This window comes from Motacilla alba, chromosome 2, assembly GCF_015832195.1.
Source record: "Motacilla alba alba isolate MOTALB_02 chromosome 2, Motacilla_alba_V1.0_pri, whole genome shotgun sequence".
NCBI classification, from domain to species: Eukaryota; Metazoa; Chordata; class Aves; order Passeriformes; family Motacillidae; genus Motacilla; species Motacilla alba.
Genome location: NC_052017.1, coordinates 53025762 through 53045957, shown reverse-complemented (window position 1 = coordinate 53045957; position 20196 = coordinate 53025762). Strand labels below are relative to the sequence as shown.

At 36.9% G+C, this 20196-nt stretch overlaps 1 protein-coding gene across 17 annotated transcripts in view; it reads left to right on the top strand.

The window, feature by feature from the left end:
- Positions 1–20196, top strand: part of SUGCT (succinyl-CoA:glutarate-CoA transferase) — a 319512-nt gene that overhangs the window by 195301 nt on the left and 104015 nt on the right. Inside the window, exon 14 of one of the 17 annotated variants that reach the window (XR_005255721.1) lies at positions 17075–20084. The exons of 15 other annotated variants lie outside the window; for them this stretch is intronic. Coding sequence is in view for 1 of the 2 variants with exons in the window: in XM_038127207.1 (XP_037983135.1) it covers positions 17075–17125 (51 nt within the window). In the remaining variant the exon portion in view is untranslated. Of the gene's footprint in view, positions 1–17074; positions 20085–20196 lie in introns of those variants that run through there. One more of the 17 variants, XM_038127207.1, reaches the window with a different exon arrangement.

Sequence of the window (20196 nt, the reverse complement as noted above, 5' to 3'; positions counted from 1 at the left end):
ATGCACCTTGTTATAAATTCCTTGGCTTCCAATCAGGGTTTTATGAGCATGGAGGATTGTATTTAAAAATAAAGATTCTGAGCACCCATATGTTTTGAGGTACAATTCCTTTCCTCAGAGGGTATGTAAAACATAAAACAAAAAATCCTGTTTTATTATGGAAATCTGAAAACAATCAATGAGCCTCTTGTTCAAAGTAACACCAGGTTTGCTTTAATTTTCAACAAATTCAATTTTCTTTAAAGTGCCGTTTATATGCCCACATTGAATTATAATAGTTAGTAGTAATTTATTGGGGATATTATCCTAGGAATTTTTCTATCTTCTGCCTTTGACCCTAGGGATGCGATAGCGGGGTATAAAGAATGTGTGGTGTAGTATGACACAATATATTGTGCAGGAGAAAGCATTACAGCAGAAAGTTTGTTTAGAAAAGACATACTGATTATTTCAAGTTAAACAAGCAAAATAATTTCCATAGTGTTTATAAACCATAAGGCTACTATCTACCATTGTTTTTTTCCTTTTTTTCCCTCATTAAACTGTCTTCACAGCCAATGTGTTTTCTTGCATGATTCTAGAAGAGAGTCATTATAGCACAAAAATTAAGCAATTTTTGTCCCAATTCAAAGCTAGTGGTAACCAATAAAAAGTGTCTGCGTGGGTTTTGGATGAAGGCAAGAATATTGTTTTTCTGCTAGTTTCTCTGTATAAACTAAAGGTTCTGTGACAGGATTTGGGATTTTCTTCATGTTATTTGAATCTTGAACCCTTTTAATCTTTTCAATAGAGCCTTCCATTATCTTCTTGCAAACTTTTGTTTTAAATATTGCAAGATACTGTTCAGGTTTTCACAGAAACAGAATCCACCAATAGCAATTTCTAAGACTACTAACGCAAAAAGATTTTATTGGGGCTTTGTTTTCTTTACTTCCTCTTCTTATTTTTTTTTCCTTTTTTTTCCTTTTTTTTTTTCTTTTTTTTTATTTTTTTTGGTAGTTGCCTCTTGTTGTATGAGCTATGATTTAGAACTGCAGAGGAACTGATATTTACAAATATCAGTTTTGCATGCTTTGTGTCTGGCATCAGGACTTTTCCCCATGTCTTTGCAGTAAGTCTCAAGAGACCATTGGAATGAAGAAATAATGCATCTTCCTTCCCCAGCCTTCTTCACGTGACTGCAATTGAGGCTGCTCAGTTCTGTAAAGCTTAAATCTCTTCCTTTGAGTTTTCGTGGTCCTTATGTAAGTGAGACTGACCAGGCAGAGCTATTTTTGCTCTTGTTTGGGGGATTTCTTTGCTCCTGATGATAGATTGCATTGATATTTGATGAACATGTTACTAAACACAAGACTGTTATTTGAGATCTGAGAAATATTTTAAAACCACTGAAACTAACAAATTGTAAGATTTATACTAAAATGTCCCTTAGCCTCATTCAGGGAATAATATATAGTGTTGATGGCCCTTATTCCCTCCCTACAAAGCACTGTTGTAGAAAAGGCCACAAGCCCTGGGAGATCAGATTCTGTTTTCTGTGGCCTCACAAAAATTTGGTTATTCAATTTCTCTTTTGTCTCTCCTCAGCTAGGAGACCCTTTGCCTAACCTTTATCTTTGTGCATGTAATACTTGCCATTTTTGATTGCCAGAAAGAGTAGTGCCAGTGCAGCTGATTTAGCAGCATCATTTCTGCTAGGCCGTCCAAAAGACCAGTGAGTTGGCTGTCTGCCTGTAGTCAGGTGTGCTCTGCTTGTAGATGTGCTCTTCTTATACTGCTGCCACCTTTCCAGCAACACATCATCACTCCTGCACTGTTTTGATGATACAGCATGTTTACAGATTGCTGGAGCAGCAGCACTCTTTGACAAATGTAACACATCGTGAGAGACAGCTATTTTCGGTGTGTTTTACTCCAAGGGTGCTTTCATCTCAAGCAGTAGAGCTGATCTCAGGAATGCCTTTGGAAAATGTTGAGACAAATAAAACTTTCTTGCATCTTTCAGATTGACCCATAAATGATAGAAGTGTGAAGGTGCAACATCTGAGTCACAGAGGGCCTTGTGGCAACTCTTGTCTCTAATGACATTTTTCATGTAGCACTCTCAGATCCTCCAGAATCCCTGAGCAACAGTAATTTGTGTTGTTTCTTGTTTTACAGTGTAACTAAAAAAATCACTGTTTAGTGAAAAGTATTCTTGTTTTGTTTTAATCGTTAGGTGGCTTTTAAGTTGTGGGCAGAATCAGGCATGAAAACAAAGGGCGTCTGAGCTCCGAAAATTGGGAGCGTGGTAGGAAGGAAGAGCACTTTGGCACAGCACATTGGTGGTACAGGATAACTTTTTATGTAACAGGATACAGACCACAGGGCAGGCAATTGGCACCGCAGGAGAGCATTTTATGTAACAGGAGAGATAATCAGCAAGTGGCTGGCATCAGGCTTAGTAACACATACAAGGAGATGGGGAACAATTACATTCTTTCTCTCTTTCTCTCTCTCTCTTCCCCAGAGGTTACTGAGGGGAAATCCCTTCCCTCTCTGAATAAGTATGTGATATTAGATGTATTTACTGGGAGAAGACAGGGATCCAATTCAATTGTGCTAAGCTTTTTACGTCTCTTAATTTAGTTTTTAAAAACATGCCCTTTGCTCACTTGCTACTGTTGGGGGGACAGACTAAACAATTGAAAGCTTTTCTAAGAAAAAGAGTAACTTTTTAATCACTGCAGTGAGCAGTAATTTTTGGCAATACTATTATACTACTAAGAGGCAATTTTAATAAAAGAGTCCAGTGTTTCAGAAGCTCCTGAAGTAGTAGCAATTTTAAGGAAATATGAGGATATATTTCTTTCATTGCTTCTCTTTTTAAACCTTTAAAAGAAAACCACAGTGCCCCATTTGGTGCCTCTTAAGTGGACACAACTGTTGATTTAGAAGAAAGATGAACTGGTCTTTATGGTTAAGCATTTCAGTCCAACACCCTCTTTTAAAAAGCTAAGTACTTTAAGGTTTTGTTTAAGATTGCTCTCTCAAATCCTGAGGGACTGTAAAATGTTGGCTGTGGAAAGCCAATCTCCCCACACCAAAGTTTCTTTGGTAGGACTCCAGGAAGGCTTTAGGGCATCCTGATTTCTGTCCACTCTTTGGCTTATAGTATTTCCTACTTGTCTACTGAATAGATGAACTATTTTCACTTGGTTATGAACAAATGGCCTAATGTATGTTTTGCAATAGTTTTTACACTGGTGTAAATTCATGTATGCCAGTGTCAGGGAAACCAGAGCAAGTTACACTGCAATATCCATAGTTTCTTATCAAACTAATTATCTGTTGGATTGGATATCATGTTCTGATGGAGTCTTACAATTCAGTGTGTGTGCCAGAACATTTTAGATTAAGTTGCACCCTGTGTAGTATTGAAGATAGAAGGGGTAGGGTAGAAACAGGGAATAATTTGTAATTATCTCTGCTAGTTCAGTAGCTGTCGCTTGCTTACCTTTTGGAACACATGATTGTATACCTCATTTCCAAAATCTGGAACATGTGCCTATGCAATTTTACACAGGTAGATACTTAAACATGTGCATTTCTAAACTTACCAACTGATCATAAAATTGAGTGATTCCTGTAATTACAGAATTAAGATTATTGCTTAAAATATGTAAGTATATAGTGCAATACATCAGTAATTCACAGAATTCCAGAATTGCAGGATGGCTAAGGTTGGAAGGGTCCACAGGAGGTCATGTAGTCCAACTTCCCTGCTCAAGCAAATATTTAATGATGCTAGGGAAAGAAAGGTGTGAATGCCTGCTTGCTGCACTGTTCCTAGTATTCATTGTAAAAATGTATGCAAAAATGTATTACAGCCAAAATTTAAATCAATAAAAGTGACTCACATGAGTTTATATTACATGCATGTAACACAGTACTAATACACTGATGCAGCTGAAATCAGTCTTCAGACGCACTCAAATGTGGCCAACTGTAACAAGTACACGTGCTTAGAGATTGGTAACCACAGTTTATTTTGGGTAGAATGCAACATCTCTTCAAATCAATGTGAAGATTACTATAACATGAATAAAATGTAGATTGTACTCTAGGACTGAAATCCTTTCTCTTACCCTTCAATGCAATCCATTTTTTGAGTCTCTGTGCCTACAAATGTCCTCCAAAGACAGTATGTATACATGCATATAATTTACCACACACAATTGACATGTTCATTTCAAAGTTCTTTGTCAAAAAGTAGCCCCCTTGTGAGGAGGCTCATTACCTTTTAAAGGCTACATTAATGAAAAAAAGCCCAACCTTATTCTTAATGACATGTATCCAGCTGACAGTTTGAAAAAGCTTGACAGTAAAGCCTTTCCGTGTTCATAATAAGGTCTGGTTTAGCCTCCTCAAAAATTAACCTACAGATCATGTACAGATCATTGCCCTAATAGGTGAACTATCAGGGTTTTAAATCCAACTATGTTTCTTGAAATATTCACCAGAGACAGAAAGAGTAGGGAAAATATATAAGTTTATTACACTTCAGTTACTTATGGCAATATCCCATCTGTTCCTTTACCGAGAAAGGAAATTCCAACTCCTGCTTTAGGCTTCTGTCAGAGGTCTTGTTAGGAAGTGATCAGATGGATGGGCTTTACTGGGAGGGTCACAGAGTATAGAACCATTGTAGCAGAGTGTTTCCATTAAGGGTTTGTTCTGGTTTTTTGCAAGCTACCTAAATAATAGCTTTTAAATATGAAATAGCAGTAGATAAGAATAGACAGATCATTCACAGTTTTTAATAATATAGCTCTTCTATCCCATAAAGCTTGCTTCCATCTTGCTTTTCCTTTCCTTATTTTAGTTTTCTACCTAGACTTAATATACCAGCTAATGCATAGAAAGTTATCCCTATTGAAGTGGAATAAAGGTGATCTTTCTTTTATATATATATATATATATATATATATATATATATATTTTTTTTTTTTTTTTTTTTTAAGGAAAACAAAAACCTTGAGTTTTCAGTCAAAGTTGGGTTCCTTTTTACATGGTGAAAAATGTCATGCCATTAGATGTATAGCTCCAAGGACCCTGGTGCTGGTTCAAAATTGAAAATATTCCAAGATGAAGGAGAGACACTGAAGCTTAAAAGAACAGTGATCAAGACAGATTTTTCTTTGAAGACCTAGTGAATGTTGTCTTCAAATTGGATGTGTTGTTGATTGGATGTGTACTTGAAAATTTTCCCAGTTATTCAATTGTGTAGGAGATTGCAACTTCATAAACACTATAAGCAAAACATTTTTACATTAAAAGGTATTTTTTTCAAGTTGCTAGCTTGTGCTACATTTTTATTTTCAACTGTATCAATAGTATGGATCTTACTCAAAAATTAAAATAAATTTATTAAAGCAATATATTAAATTTATTTTTATTATGGTATATATTTACAAGTAAAGGCAGTTAGTTTTTTCTCTTGAAAACCTATTAGAAACCAGGATCTCATGGCAAACACCGTTTTCTTCTATTGCTTCTTCACAGCTAAGGATTTCACTCAAGTCATATACCTTCTCTCCTCAGATATGATTTTGCAGTCCTGCTCTTTATGGTGTATCTAAAGTAGACCACTGATTTTGTATGTCAGTTAATTTAAAATTCTGTTGATTGGAAGTACCAGAATATACCTTTTACAGCCTATTGTTAGGGTTCTACACTTTATTTTAAAGGGATGTGCTTCCAAGTGAAGTAGTTAAGCTTAGATATCAAAGCCCTTGATGGGGGCTGTGGCAAAAAGTTATGCTTGATACACTTGTCTATGAAAAAACTAACAGTGAAATACAGTAAAAGCTAGTTTCTTACTAACCAATTTCTTGTCAGTTGTAAGGGACGATTAGCATCTACCAAGAAAGTAGGTCTTTTGAAATGGAATTGTCAGCTCTTTGTCTAATGAAGAGCCACATTTCTCACCTTGCAGTGGAGTGGAATTTCTTGTTATTTATTTTTCATTTTCAAGTGAAGAAGGAAGGGTTAGTGCCAGCAGGAAGAAAAGGTGTCTTAGTGTTAAGTTTGCTTAGAAGCATAATGGACAACACCTGCATTTAAGGACTGGAATCCTGTTTTTTTAATCTAAGAACCACAATGAAATGTAAGAAGCTTTGAAATTTTTGAGTCCTTCAACATTAGTAGTTGAAGTGTAGTGATTAAATATTTTAAGGGGCTGTCTGCTTTTAATCTAGTGCATTTTTTCTCTGTTTTTTTTTTTTTAATTATTGTTTCTTTTTTTTAAAAATTATTTCTCTTTAGTCTGGGTGTAATTTTGTAGAAAACTTCAAAAATGCCATTGGCAAATAAAATTCCTGTGAATAAATGTATTACTTGTTTTTCTTCTAACTTATGAGAATGATTAGGGTATTAAGTGTGTAGAAACATGTTCACCCAACAGCTTAGGACAAAAACAGCAGAACACATTTCCTCTGCTGAGCGTGTTTGGTTTATATCTCAGTTGGTGGAGAATACTGCATCTGACCAAAGGCTGTTATAGTACTTTTCTTTTAATCTGAATTCATCACTTATGCAAACACTTGATCAACCTGATGAATATTTATGGTAAGCACTTCAAAGCTTGAAGTATGTAATTTTAAATTGTTTTTATTTTTCTGTCAAATATATTTTTGTATTAGTCGGAGTGACTAACTCCAAAGAAGTGTTTACAGTGTACAAGACATGCTGGCACTACTTTCCTTTATTGTAGGAACTCCAAAGCACAGCACAAGTTTTTCTGCTGTCCATGCTTACCTGATTTCCTGTTTTTAACTCCTTTACTGTAGCACTGAAAAAAACCCATATTGTTTTTGGTTACTTCAGTGTTATGATAATATTTTTATTTCCAGTGACTCTAAGAAACATGAAATATGTGGCAAAGCATCTTAAATAGTGCATGGAAGGCAGTCAACTTTCTTGCGATGTTTAGGCAAATCTTTTTATTGGATCAAACTTGTCCTTCTACTGCCAGTGTAACTTCTTTATTATGACAGGAGTTAATTTGAGAAAAAAAATGCTTGTGCTTAGGCCTGGTCTTGTTTCTGGTATTTTTCTGGGTTTTACTTTTTTTTTGATAACCTAGTAATAATGAACATAGAACTATGAGTTTCATTGTTCTTGTGTAAATTGGGATAATCCTACTTCCTTTTCCACTATTTAGCCATTTTATCTACAGACATGGAAAGCTTTTTTGAGCAAGTATTTGTTTGATATTTGTATTTTAACTGTACTGAGCTCAAATATATTCCTGGCAGAAACCACCAGATACAGTGAAAATTATTTAAAAAACAAGCGGCAATATAGAGTCCACGTAGCAGTGGAACAGATTTGTGCTGTTTAACCTCATATGGTTTTCCTAAAAGATACTGGGTTACATCTGCATAGTGCTTCAGATTTCTAACACATGAGGAAGAGGTTTCTGCCTGAGGTGACCCTTGGAATGTTTAGATATTTCTTGGAGAAAAAACATAGCAGTCATAGAAAAAGGAAATTGTGCTTTATCCTTTCAAATACATCCTGCAGACTGTATTGTAGGTCTACCCCACTGGTACTTACACTGCTGTGTTAATAATAACGCAGTTTTATTGGATGATGATTGCCCCTCTTTTCCCCTGCCACATTTATTATGCAAGGTCAGGGACCAGGTTGTACAAATCACTTAAAAAAATCTTTGATTTTCAGACTTTTGAAATCTGGATGCTGGTTGGGTGGAACTAGGCAGATGTGAAAGCTCTGAAAACAATTGTAGTGTTTTCTACAGCAGGATTAGCTCGCCAGAATCAGGAGTCCCACACCTGCAGAATTCTGAGACCCCTGGATATTTGTTGTCCTTTGAACTTCACCTTTTGTTTTTTCCTTTATCTGTTTTAGTTCAATTGAATGTAGAGCCACAATCTGTGGAAATGGAAAGATGCTGCATGTACAGCAATATGTTGCCAAAAATAGAAAATAAGCACAAGAAATTCAATCCTTCAATTCTGTATCTAGCTGCCTGTTGTGATTTTTTCACTGAAGCACTAGAGGGATTTACCAAATGCACTGCCAGCTTTACATGATCTGAAACAGGCTTTAAAATGGATAGTTTTACATTTTTCTGTCTACACTCCATGCTCTCTTCCTTCCCACTTTTTTGCATCCACTTCTATCAGTGACAATGAGATAGCTAATTTCGGGTTTGTTGTTACTGTTGTTCACCTTTTAGGTGAAGCTAGAGGGATGGAATCTCTTAAATGAAAAGCACTGGTTTCATTTGGCCTTGTAATGCTTATGTTCATTAGCAACTGTACAAAATGACTTGGCTAGCAGGAGTATTTATTCTAATAGTGAACTTTAAGAGAATGAACTTGAAAAACCAGAGAGATCGAGTTAGTGCTACTGTGGGTACAAGTGGAGGAAGGCAGTACATGTGTGATATACTTCCAAATTAGTTTCACTATTCTGTGTGTTGATTCAGGGGGTAAATCGGATCTGGGCCTAATTTCTCCTTCTGATTTCTGGGGTTGGGAAGAAATAAATGGGCCCCATATTTCTGAGAACAAGTTGCTGTGAGCAGCACTTATACAGGTGTGTGGAGGGAGAAGCCTTTTGCTCACCTTCTTGCAATGATCTAGTGATAGCTTAACAATGTGTCTGTAAGAGAGTGTCTTGGTTCATGAAGCCTGAAGAAGTAAATGTCTTTTCATGTGTGAGGCAGTGAGAATTATGCCCTTCAATTTAGGGAACTGACATATCATGCAATATTTCTGTCTGGTGTCAAGTCATTAGCCCATCTCAAACACCAATATTAGAGTTGCTGTTTGGCCTTCAAGATGATTCCATAATTCCTGGAATGCTTACAGAAATTTTTCAGTAAGGGATTGAAGAGCACTAAATTACCTGTATGTAGTTACCAGACACTGAATAGTAAAGGAGTTTAGTCTCAAATTTTTGTTCAGGGTTTATTTGATTCATTTACCGTGCTAATGGGGAGAGTGATGATGGTTAAAAGAAATAGATAAAGAGCAGCCAAATTTGAAATTAAAAGTTTAGAAAAAAATTGTCTGAGAATTCATATACAAGCTAAGTTTGCACCATGAAATTGTGCTGTTTCTCCATGCAGAAGTTTTCCTTATGCAATTGCCTTTTGAGACCCTCCTTGAAATGAGCTGAGATCCTGAAGCACAATACAGTGAGCATCAGCCTAATACTTGCCAAGGACCTTGCAGGTCATTGAAGTGGATGGGTCTTTGACCTGGAGAAGTTAATTGTATCCATCACCTGTATAGGATGAAATTTTGTATGTGCCTTGCAAATGTACATGCAGCTGTCTGAGAAACAGAGAGTAGAAGCATATATGTTGCAGTGAGTGAAGACTGGATATTTGAAGGTTTGTACTCAATATGTAATCTGTTTTCTCTTATAGCCCAAAGTTTTCTGGCTGACTCTACCACCAACCTTCAGAAAACACAGAAAACAAGTGCTGTTTTGAAAATCTTATCAATTTTTAAAAATATAATAATATATAAAATATTCCTGAATTCTAGTTCTTTGCTTTGAGTCTTGCACAAACAACTCTTTTAAATTCCTCTTTTGTGTATTGTTACATAATTGTCCTATTGATTATCTATTTAGTTTTTATACAAGTTATATTGGTACTGTCATGTAAGATGGGGTAAGAATAATTTGAGATTTTTTTTTATTATTATCTTTGTGTCTCTTAAGGTAGTGCCAAAAATATGATTTATGTCAGACAAACCTAGGTAAAACTAAAGTTAATATTCTATTTCATGAATGATCAGTGGGAAATTGTTTAGGCATAAAGTAAGAGTGATTGGTATATAGAGAACAGAATGAAGGCATGGTTATGCTTTGAGAGTTTTTATGTGGGGAATTTGGGAGGGCAAGAGTACAAGTTAAAATGTGTTGCCTGTAGGCTTACAATAAAATCTTTACTGGTGTTTGTCACTGCAGAAGTAGCGGCAGAGTCTTGGAACCCTGGGTAAGGCACGCTTGCTTCTAGCTTTGGGAAATCAGGCCATTTTTTGGAAACCACATAAATTTGGAAGTATTGAGTTGGTGACCATTGCTGGTAAACTCCCATTAGCCATCTGCATAATAAACACACTTGTTTTGCTGTTTAACAGATGAAAAATGGTTATTTGGCTAGTGCTTTTGCCTGACAGATTCCTCCCTGTTATATCTTAAGCTTATGGGCAAGAGAAAGTATTAAGTTAAGCTCTCCTTGCTGATATTTTGGGATGAACAGAAATTTTCAGATTTTAGGGCTGTCAGGCTACTACTGTAATGAGAAACAGCTTGAAGCAAGGGAATTGAGAATAAAATGTTTCATTTTGCCAGCCTGACAATATTTGGGTTTTATATTTTTTCTTAATTTTTATTTTTGAACGACTTAAGTCCTGTGGACATATGTGACAGATTGTTGCAGCTTTTTGAGCTTATTTTTTTATTCTCCTTACTATATTTCCAACAGAAAGAAGAAGGAGATTTAAACTTTTTGTAGAGACAAAAAATTATTTAAGTGTCAGAGGGGATCAGAAAATAGCAGTCTTTGTTCTTCATCTTCTTTTGCACTACAAGCTGTCAACCATTGCTAAAGCTGGTCCAGCAGATGTGTAAGAACTTAATGTATGTGGTGGGGTCTATGTAGTTCATATAGTGAAGGTAGACAAGATGCAAATGTTGATGTAATATCTAGCCTGTGTTTCTTCTGAGGTGCATCCCTGCCACACTAGAGCAGCAAGGACTTACTTTGCTTTTAGTTTCCAACTAATAAGAGAAACAGAAGAATTCTACAAGCTTCAGTCAGGCTAGCTGTTAAGAGTGCATGATGCACTGTTAACAGCTTAGATGGTGTGACTAGCAATATTCTGAGTTCTGTGGAGTTATTTAGGAAAGATGGAGTAAAAGAGTGAAGTGCAGGAGATGTAAGTATGAAGGATATGTCAATTTTTGTAGTGTATACACTCCTTTAAACAATAGAAGAGCTATTATCTGGAATGACTATGTACCAGCCTTCACAGAAGCTTCTAATATTTCCAAGTGATCGTGATTACAAGGCTTATGCAAGATAAATGTTGACTTGTTCTGCTTAAAGAAGTAATTCTGACCTTTTTTTTCATTTTTTCCCCCCCAATTTTTGTGTCCATTCTACCTTTTTACTAAGTTAAAACTGATACTAGTCAGAATTAAGTCAAGGTCTTTGCCATGATGTATTTGCTGTATGTGTCTGGGCTGTTCCATTATACTACTGGGAGGGAATATGTGTGACTGGTTCTGTCATTACTGAAAAATATATTAAGTTTGCTTGGGCTTTTCTGTGCAAGTCAGATGAGAAGAAACTGTTACTTTTTAATCTTATGAGTTCTGCTCTTAATGCTACCTTTTATGTTGTCAAGCAGGAACACAGGATTGTTTTGTGGCCAGAACGAAAGGGAAATTGTCGAAGGTTTCTGCATGCAACTGTGTATAATAACTTCTAGAGCAATGATCATGGTTCTTAGGAGACAATTAGCATATAAGAATTTGGTTTCATTTAATCACCGGTATGGTAAAAAAGGAATTTCTGAACTGGAAAAGTACATCTGAACCAAGAAAGTTCTTCTTTAAGTTTATTATAGCCCCTTCTGTCTGATTTTTATCTATTGTATCCTTCAATACCCTTTTCTATTTCTCACCATAAAAATGCCCAAGTTTTTTTAGGTTCATTTATATAATTTACTTTGATGAATAAACTTGTCAGCTCTCTCCATGTGCTTAGTACTCATGGAGTGATATATTGTATTGGAGTTCTAATTAAATTCCCTTTTTATTCCTGTTGTGCTTTATTTAGTTGCATTCCCACCTGTCCCAGACAACTTATTTCTTTTTACCTTATCAGGCTTTTAAGAAAATTTAAATAAGATTGGTACTGTGTTACCTTGAGCCATGTCCTGGTTATTTACATTTGGCTTACATGTGTCAATTCCCTCAATTTGGAATTTTGCTTTATTTTCACTTCTGAAGAAAAAATTCTGTTGATTCCTGGTAGGAGTGCAATGAATTCCCCCCTTGTCCTGTTGCTGCCAAAGGTCAGAATCACCTTCTACATTCATATCACATGCTTGTGGCCATTGTATTTCTTTCCTTTTCTCTCCTGTGAATACATACTGACTCATTGAGCTTGCATACCTTTCTTGATTACCATCTGCCACATTTCACACATGTTAATAAATCATTATTGTTCATTTTCGTGTTTCCAAATAAAGGTCTTGTTCCTTTTCCTAAAGTGTCACCCAGGTGTAGCTTCTCCTCTTGCTCCTAACAGGTTATCTACACTTGGTTCACTCAGTTCCATCTCATGATTTTTCTTACTTTTTTGTTCTTCTCTTCCTTTGATTTGTGTGGTGCTGCCTTCTGAGGACAACCACATGGTGGATGCCTGGTCCCATTATCCTGCGGTTAGTGGGATCCTCAGTAATGTATTTCCACTAACATGTCCGAATGTGATGTGTGATGAGTGATGAGTGAAACCTTTGACAGAACCTTTTCTGAAGGTACTGCTTACTATTTTCCCCACTCCGGTACTCAGATATCATACTTCAGATGGCACAAGAATCCTTTCCCTATTAATATTTCAAAAGCAGTAGATGCAAGTAGATGGAGATGGACACAACCATAGAGGAGTAGCATTCCAGAAAAGCCCAAGAATAATATATGTAATAGACTCATTTTCTGCTTGTTTCTAATTATGTTATTGCATTTTGAAAGTTGATACTAGAATCAACTAGAATCTAGTTTACCTTACTTTCAATCTAGCCATAGCTGACTGAAATATTGTGAGTGAAAATGGAACTTTTAGAAAATGGACTGGATAGGACGGTGGAAGCAGATTTCCATTTTAACATTAAGGTAATAATGTTAAGAAATTTCACTAGGTGGTTGTGAGGAGCATATACATATATGTATACATCAATATGTAATCCTACTTTCCCTTGCTTGTCCCTTTGTGTCTTGGTTTGAAAGACAGATGTCTGCCAAGGAAGGTGGGAACCTCCCTTGGAATGGAAAATATGACCCCTCTCCCTCTGAATTATTATAACTTTGACATTAAGGGGCTTTCAGGCAAAAATATGGGAAAAGTAATAGTTCTTTACTAGTATGTGTATGTATAACAAAGCAAACAAACAACAACAATGATGACAACAACAAACACGAACAGAAAACTCGATGAAGTCTCTTCCCGCTCTTTGAGCGCTTTCCCCTTTGGTGCAGTTACAGTCGCAGCCAGCAGGGGCGCTGGTGGCTCTTGGCCGGGCAGGGAGGGTGCGATGATTCCCCCGTGGCTGCAGGGGGCGCTGGGGCGCCCCTTTAGTCACATCTCCCTCACATGGTGATGGCGGATGTGCTGGATGGCGAGAATGGGCTGCAGCGGGAACCTCGAACCAGCGGCTGGAACAGCAGGGTGGGCTCACTCAGGGCAGCAAGAGGTAGCAGAAACTTGGCAGCTGCGGAGGAGTCACAGCAGGCAGGGGGTACTTGGCTACAGTGTAGCAAAGAAACCTCAGAGCAGTGGCAGAGAAAGGGCAGGGGCTAGGTAGCCGCAGTCTGGGTCCTAAACATGGCCAGGAGAGGCTCCCTTAGAGGGGTAAGGAGTTCGGGGTCCCAGGGTTTCCCTTAAAGCACCCAAGCAGATGGTGAAGAGTTCTTTTTTAGTGAGGTAGGGTGTTAATAAGGTTCCAGTGCAATGGCTGCTTCCACGAGCAGAGCTTCACTCGCGGTAGGAGAAGACAGTAGGAGATGGAGCCTCGCAGCGGCGGCGCATTCTGCCCACAGTTACAGCAGCCTGTTTCCCCCCCAAACCGACAGTGAGAGTGAGCTAGGAGCTATGCCCAGCCCAAATCTTGAGGTATGTTTGTCCCTCTGAGGGAAACCCCTTCAGCTAAGAGAGTAGCCAGCAGCACCCTTCCCTTGAACCATGGCAACTTCTTTTGTTTCACTGAAGTACTGGTCTTTACTCTCTCTTAGCAACATACGGGAGAAAACTCCCTGAGACAAAGAAAACAAAAGGAGCAGTCCTAACCTCCAACGCTTTGTCAAGCCTATCACATATTCAGCTCTAACTAATCACTTAGAATTATCAATATGTATACAAACATAATTTCCTATTGCCATTAGCCTTTTTTAATTCCGTACTCCTCATCTGCTGAATATATTTGCAATTTAAAAAAAAATCCTGCTTCTAACACTCTGAATTCCATTCCCACATTTGTGTATTTTGGGTTTGTTGTTAGGTTGATTTTTTTCCCCCCCACAATTAATTTGATGCTGCAATGCTAGCATTCTTTTTAAGTGTCTTTTAAAGAAAGTAAGAACTAGAGTGGATTTTTAAATTTAATTCCTATCTCTAGAGTACACAGAAGACATGTGCAGCAGAGTGTACTGGTGACATTAAAAGCAGTTATTTCTTCTTCCTGTCAAGAACACTGACTACCAGAGCAAGGGCAGTAAGAGTTATCCATTTGTGACACATTTTATGTTTTTCCTTTACATTGCTGCTCAGTCTGATTTAAGTCAAGGCTTGGACACAAGTTATACTAAAATACCACCAGAAACTAATAATAAAACTATTAAGCAGTTTACTTTGTCTCAAATTTGTATTAATTCATATTAATTCTGCATACATTAAGGGTCATTGGTGAACTTAAGAAGATTAGGCACACAGTTTGTGGTAATTGGGAGTGGGGCTGTGGCCAAACCTTATTCCTAATGGACTACAGCTGTGCAGGACAGGTGATCAGCATTGAAAGCAATGAGCCATGGCATGCTGAGGTGCACTGACCAATGACAAAAGGGAACAGAGGGCACACAGGTGTAAGGCATGCAAGATGAGGAGTATCAAAGGTTGTGTTAAAGAATAAGTAGGGCAGACATTTGAGGTTTTCTGAAGTGGTATGGTGTTGTTCTTTGTGAGCAGACACTGAAACCTTCTGAAATTGTATGGCGATATTCTGTGTATTGTGGCTGTCTCAACTGTGATGTGCTGTGACATATGGTGCGACAAATTTTATTTTTTTAGGAGTTTTAGATGAATTTCTAAATTTTAAGGTTTACAGATCCCTAAATATATCTGAAAATTTGTAGTTATTAAGGAATTTCTAATGCTTTTCATAAAAATACAGTGTGATATATTCAAACTTTTCTTTGCCACTGTAATTGGGTATTTTTTGGATATGGGCTTACTAGTAGAAAGGCCAGTAATGTGCCCAATATTCCCTTTTATCTGCTTTTAGGCTTTGACATGGCTTATATTCTCTTTTCACTTGTACATAGCCAAGTATAATGGTACTGTAGGTGTGATATGGTCACTGGAACGTTGCACAAGTACATCTGCTGCAAGCTGTATTATGAGGTTTAGCTGCACGTCTTCAGTTTCTGATACTGCTGCTATATAAAGGTGTAGTTATGAAATTGTGCAAATTTTTTTCCTCTTTGCATATCTTTTCTTACCATCTGTTAGTGGATGAAACAACTGTGTTCTCTTCCTCTTCTCTGTTGTGAAAACATCAGAATTTTTATTGAACTTTCACAGGTTCTCTGTGAACATCCAAACATCTCCTGTTATAGAAAGTTGGTAAGATAGGAAATTTTTTAGCTAAACTAGTTATTCTAGGTTTTTTGGGTTAAAGGTTTTTCAGGAAAATACTCAAAAATAATGTTCTTATTTTCTCTTTTACTATTGAATTATGATCTTGGATATTTTACTGTTTAATCTATCTTTTACAGAAGTATTCAAATTAAATCCCACATCTGTTCATTTTTGACTGTGGAAAATCACCCAAGAAACGAAATTATGAATACTAACTTCTCCTTTATGAAATACTTAGAATAACCTAATTTTCTTTTGGGAGACCATTTAATTGATTTTGGTACTAGAATTGAGAATCAAAAGTTCTTTCTCCTTGTTCTATCTTTTGCAAGTCTCTAAGCCCTTAGTTTACTTAGCCTTCTAAACATTTGAGAAAAAGCTGTGTTCCTTGTTTTAAAGGGAAATCACTGAGGAAGTTCAGTCCAGATTCACAGTGTTGCTTGGGCATGTGATTGGCTTTGAAGAAAATAGAAACTGTTTTCTGAGATTGTTAGTAAGTTTTGGTGGAAGCGACCTGTCCAGAGCAGCCAGTGACAGCTCACAGTCATACATTCACATAGCATTTCCTAGCTGCTAGAACTTTGTTTTTGCCTGAATTTCCTGCAGCCTTGGCATTTACTGAGACTCACTCTCAGCAAGTGAGGTCAGGCGTGGGGTGGTTATCACTTAGCAGCCTAAGTGCTGAATTCACCACAGAGGTCCAAAGGAAAGACAAGCAATGGAGTTAAGTGTATTATTGTGCCTCTTAACTGAATGTTATAAGATAAAAACAAGTGGAAATAAATCATGGAGGAATGGTCATTTTAATAGAAATACATTATATAGAGCACCAATTATAATATGCTTTTAGCAAAAAAGTCACTATAGTTTAATGATCTGCTACATCTATGAATTAATTTTCAAACTCTCAATCCATTTACTTAGGCATTGAATTCTGTCAGTACTGCTTTTGTAGATGCTGTTATCTAGAAGGAATTTTCTTTCATGAGGCTTTTGAATTATGATTTTTTTAAAAAAGATATAATTTTAATGTGTATGCTGTCCTAGTTTTTATAGGACCGTAACATACAGGAATAGGGAATGAAGGTGTCCAAGGATGCCAGATAAAAATGCTCTTGCATGAACTGTTAGTATGCTGCTGTGTGTTATTTATCATTTTTGAAACCAATTCCAGACATTTTTGTTGGAATGGAAAGATAAAACAAAGGTCTTTATTGCTCAGTGATGTTTCCAGTTACATGAGTTCCAATAATTCTAATCTGACTATTCCTTATCCTGCAGAATCTGAAAAGTCCATAATTTTCCTAAACTTGCACAACATTGCATATCCCATTATAGTAGTTATTACAGAATTCAAACAAATTGATTTAACTCTTTGGATTTTTTTTGTTTGTTTGTTTCCTCTAGGTCAGCCTGAGGCCATCATTCAGCAGCATTAATTCTGTAAAGAAGTACTGAATAAAGGCATATATGTTCTGTGCCATAGGTGGAGAAGGCACCTCACTGACTTTCTGGTTTTACATAAAAGCATTTACATGTGGCCATGCAAGATGGAACTTTTATTAAGGTTGACTTTATCACAAATGGAAAACATACTTCTATATGTAATTGTTGGATTCTGATGAGGTTTATGTTGTGCTGGCTGCCTTTCCAAAGAGAAAAACATGGCATAATTTCTGTGTTGTTATATTTACAATGCTTAAAAATTATTTGTGTTTGCACAGTCAGTGCCCATGTAGTCTGTATTAAATTCCTGTCATACAAAAGAGGAAACAAACCATTTTAAAATAATACTTTTTTTGGCACCTGAAAGAAACAGAATGAATAGAGCCCTTTTCCTTTCAGCTTGAAATAGCTTTCTGAGTTGGTAAACATTATGGTTATCTTGAATCATTAGGCAGACCAATGATTGGATGCTTCATCTATAGATGTTATTTTGTTCTTGTTTCCAGGAAATTATATGGGAGTCAGTACAACATTTAAAAATTCTAAAATATCCAAAACCTCTTGGTAACTGTGATTGATAGGGAAATTAATTCCTTTTTAATGATTTGCACTTTTTTCTTACAATTCATGTAATAATTTCAGGAAACACCTCTTTCATGTTTCGGTAAAATTCTGACAGAATTGGGTAATCGGTCATACATAGCTATTTTTGTGTGAGGCAAATGTATCTTTTGCCTTCATGGACATTTAGGGCTTTTTTTTCAGTTTTCTACCTTCCATCCTTCTTCCACTTCTCATACAATCTTCCACATCTAGATGTGTCTTTTTTGAGTAGCAATAGCCTTACCAAGTGTTTATCTGCGCTGCTGCTGTTATGCAATAAAAAAAAAAAAAAAGCTAAACTTGCTTAAATATCAGGAGAAGGAGCAGCATGTCTTCAATAACATCATAACCAGTATAGTCAATTTCCACATTATACAATGTCAGCACATTGTTAAGGCCATTAAAATTTGTGGGAATCTTCCATCTGCTTTCAGTACTCTTTAATCAAACAATATTCTCTTTTTACCCTAAGCCTAACCCTTTCCCATGTTTTTTTTCTATAATCTTCAGGTTGTTTCAGAAGCAGAACAACACAAAAACTGAAACCAAATTTTGAGCAATGGCCCTCTAAAACAGTGTATAGTTGTCCATTGGAAGCAGCAGATTTTTATCACCCTGTAATACTGATGATAACCAATCCATTTAACAGTACTCAGAAATAATGAGCATTTTTGCAGCTGACCAAGGAAATCAGCTATGCCAAATTACAGAGGTGAAAGAAAACATTTATATGTGGTCTCTATGTTCTGTGTAAACTGTAGTACATTTTGAAAGAGAATAGCAATAGCAACATTGCAACAATTTTGGACTACATACAGTTTCCATCTGTTCAACGAACAATCATTGCTGAGGGAAGATCTGTAATGAGTTCAAGAAAATTACAGTATCTAGTTCTTGGTGACCAAAATTGCAATTAGCAGATTGTTCATGTGCATCTCATTGTGTGATTTGTTTCAGGGTACACTGGGTACACTACCTGTATATTTTAGTTTTAAAATCTACTTGTGTTAAGACAAAGAGTTCATGACTGGAGGCTCTTATTTGTAGCTCTGTCCAGTAAGAAATTAATTATGCTTTCAGTCTGCAAAGCAGGAGCTCAGTACTGAAGACCCTAGAGAGCACTGTACAGAGTGGTATCAGAATTTTCATCCTTTAAGTTCCCAAGTTAGAGGTGTGTTTGTTTAGATCCTGTTTTCCAGTTGAAAAGATTTGGTTTTTACTGACACTTTCATAGAAACAAAATGTTAGTTCTAGGCTTCTGCAGAGGCTTTTGATGCACCATTCTAGTAAAGAAAATCCCCAAATCTTAAAGTGATATAGATCTTCCTGATAAATAATAGCCAGAGTATACCTTGGAAGTATGCATGGAGCATGGCTAGAGCTGTGCTGACATTCATTAATTTCTCAAACTTTTCCATTCTGAGGAGCAGCAATTCTTACTGACAAGAGAGCTCTGAGATTCCTCTTAGTTACCCTTAGACTCCTAATCGCTTCCAGCCATTGCTATCACAGAGAAGTGCAAAGTCACTTGTATTGCCTTCCCCCCTTGGTAGTTATGTTTGCTGCATTTTATTTCTGCATGTCTGTGACCTGTACCTGGTTTGCTTTATGAAGTGCTATGAGATGCCATTTCGAGTTTTCAGGTGTGAAATACCCGCATTCTACAGCTAAAAGTAATTCTCTTATATATGCTTTTCACTGTTTTATCTAATGTGTTTTTAAACTTGAGTTCTAGCTACTTAGGATGTCTTTCAGCATCATATGAAAATGTTTGCCTAAATACAGGTGTAGAGGTACTTGCATTTAAGTTTCGGAAAGTACCAATTGTTGTCATGTAGCATGAGAGGTACAATGTGGAGACTTTACAGTGTCTCCCAGCACAGGCTGTTTGGGCAACACATACAAAAACCTGCTCAGGTCTGATGGTTAATGCAAAATGATGACTTATGAGGTGCAGCACAGCACTGGATTTTTTTGGGTTTGGGCCAATTCCTGAAAAAAGTCCCAAGGGCAGCTCTGCAACACATTTACCTTCAATACAGCAAATAGTCCTATTAGGATGTACATATCAGGTCTGTAATAGTCATATCTGGGCTCGGCATCCAGTCTAACGTGAAATGCAGGGCAAGAGGAAATTAGTCCAGGGCAGGTCAATATGCAGAAGAGCTAGAGCTTGTAGGCTGAGATAAACCTGTCCTGATGCAGTGTGGAAGCACAGGGGAGCAGTTGTAGTGATTTTCCTTGTGCTCTGGTTCTGAGGAAACACTGCAGAAACATTTGGATTATGTATACATGGACCCAGATTGAGGTTGGCAGGTTATTAGTTTTGAGCTGGAACACAAATGATTGTACTTCTCCAGGAGCCATCTCCTTATGAAATTAAGTAAGATTTGTCTGGAGCCCCATACATAATAGACTCTTTCAGATTCTATGTTTCTTGCATCCAGGCTTGGGTAAGGTACCCATCCCTATGTGAAAGG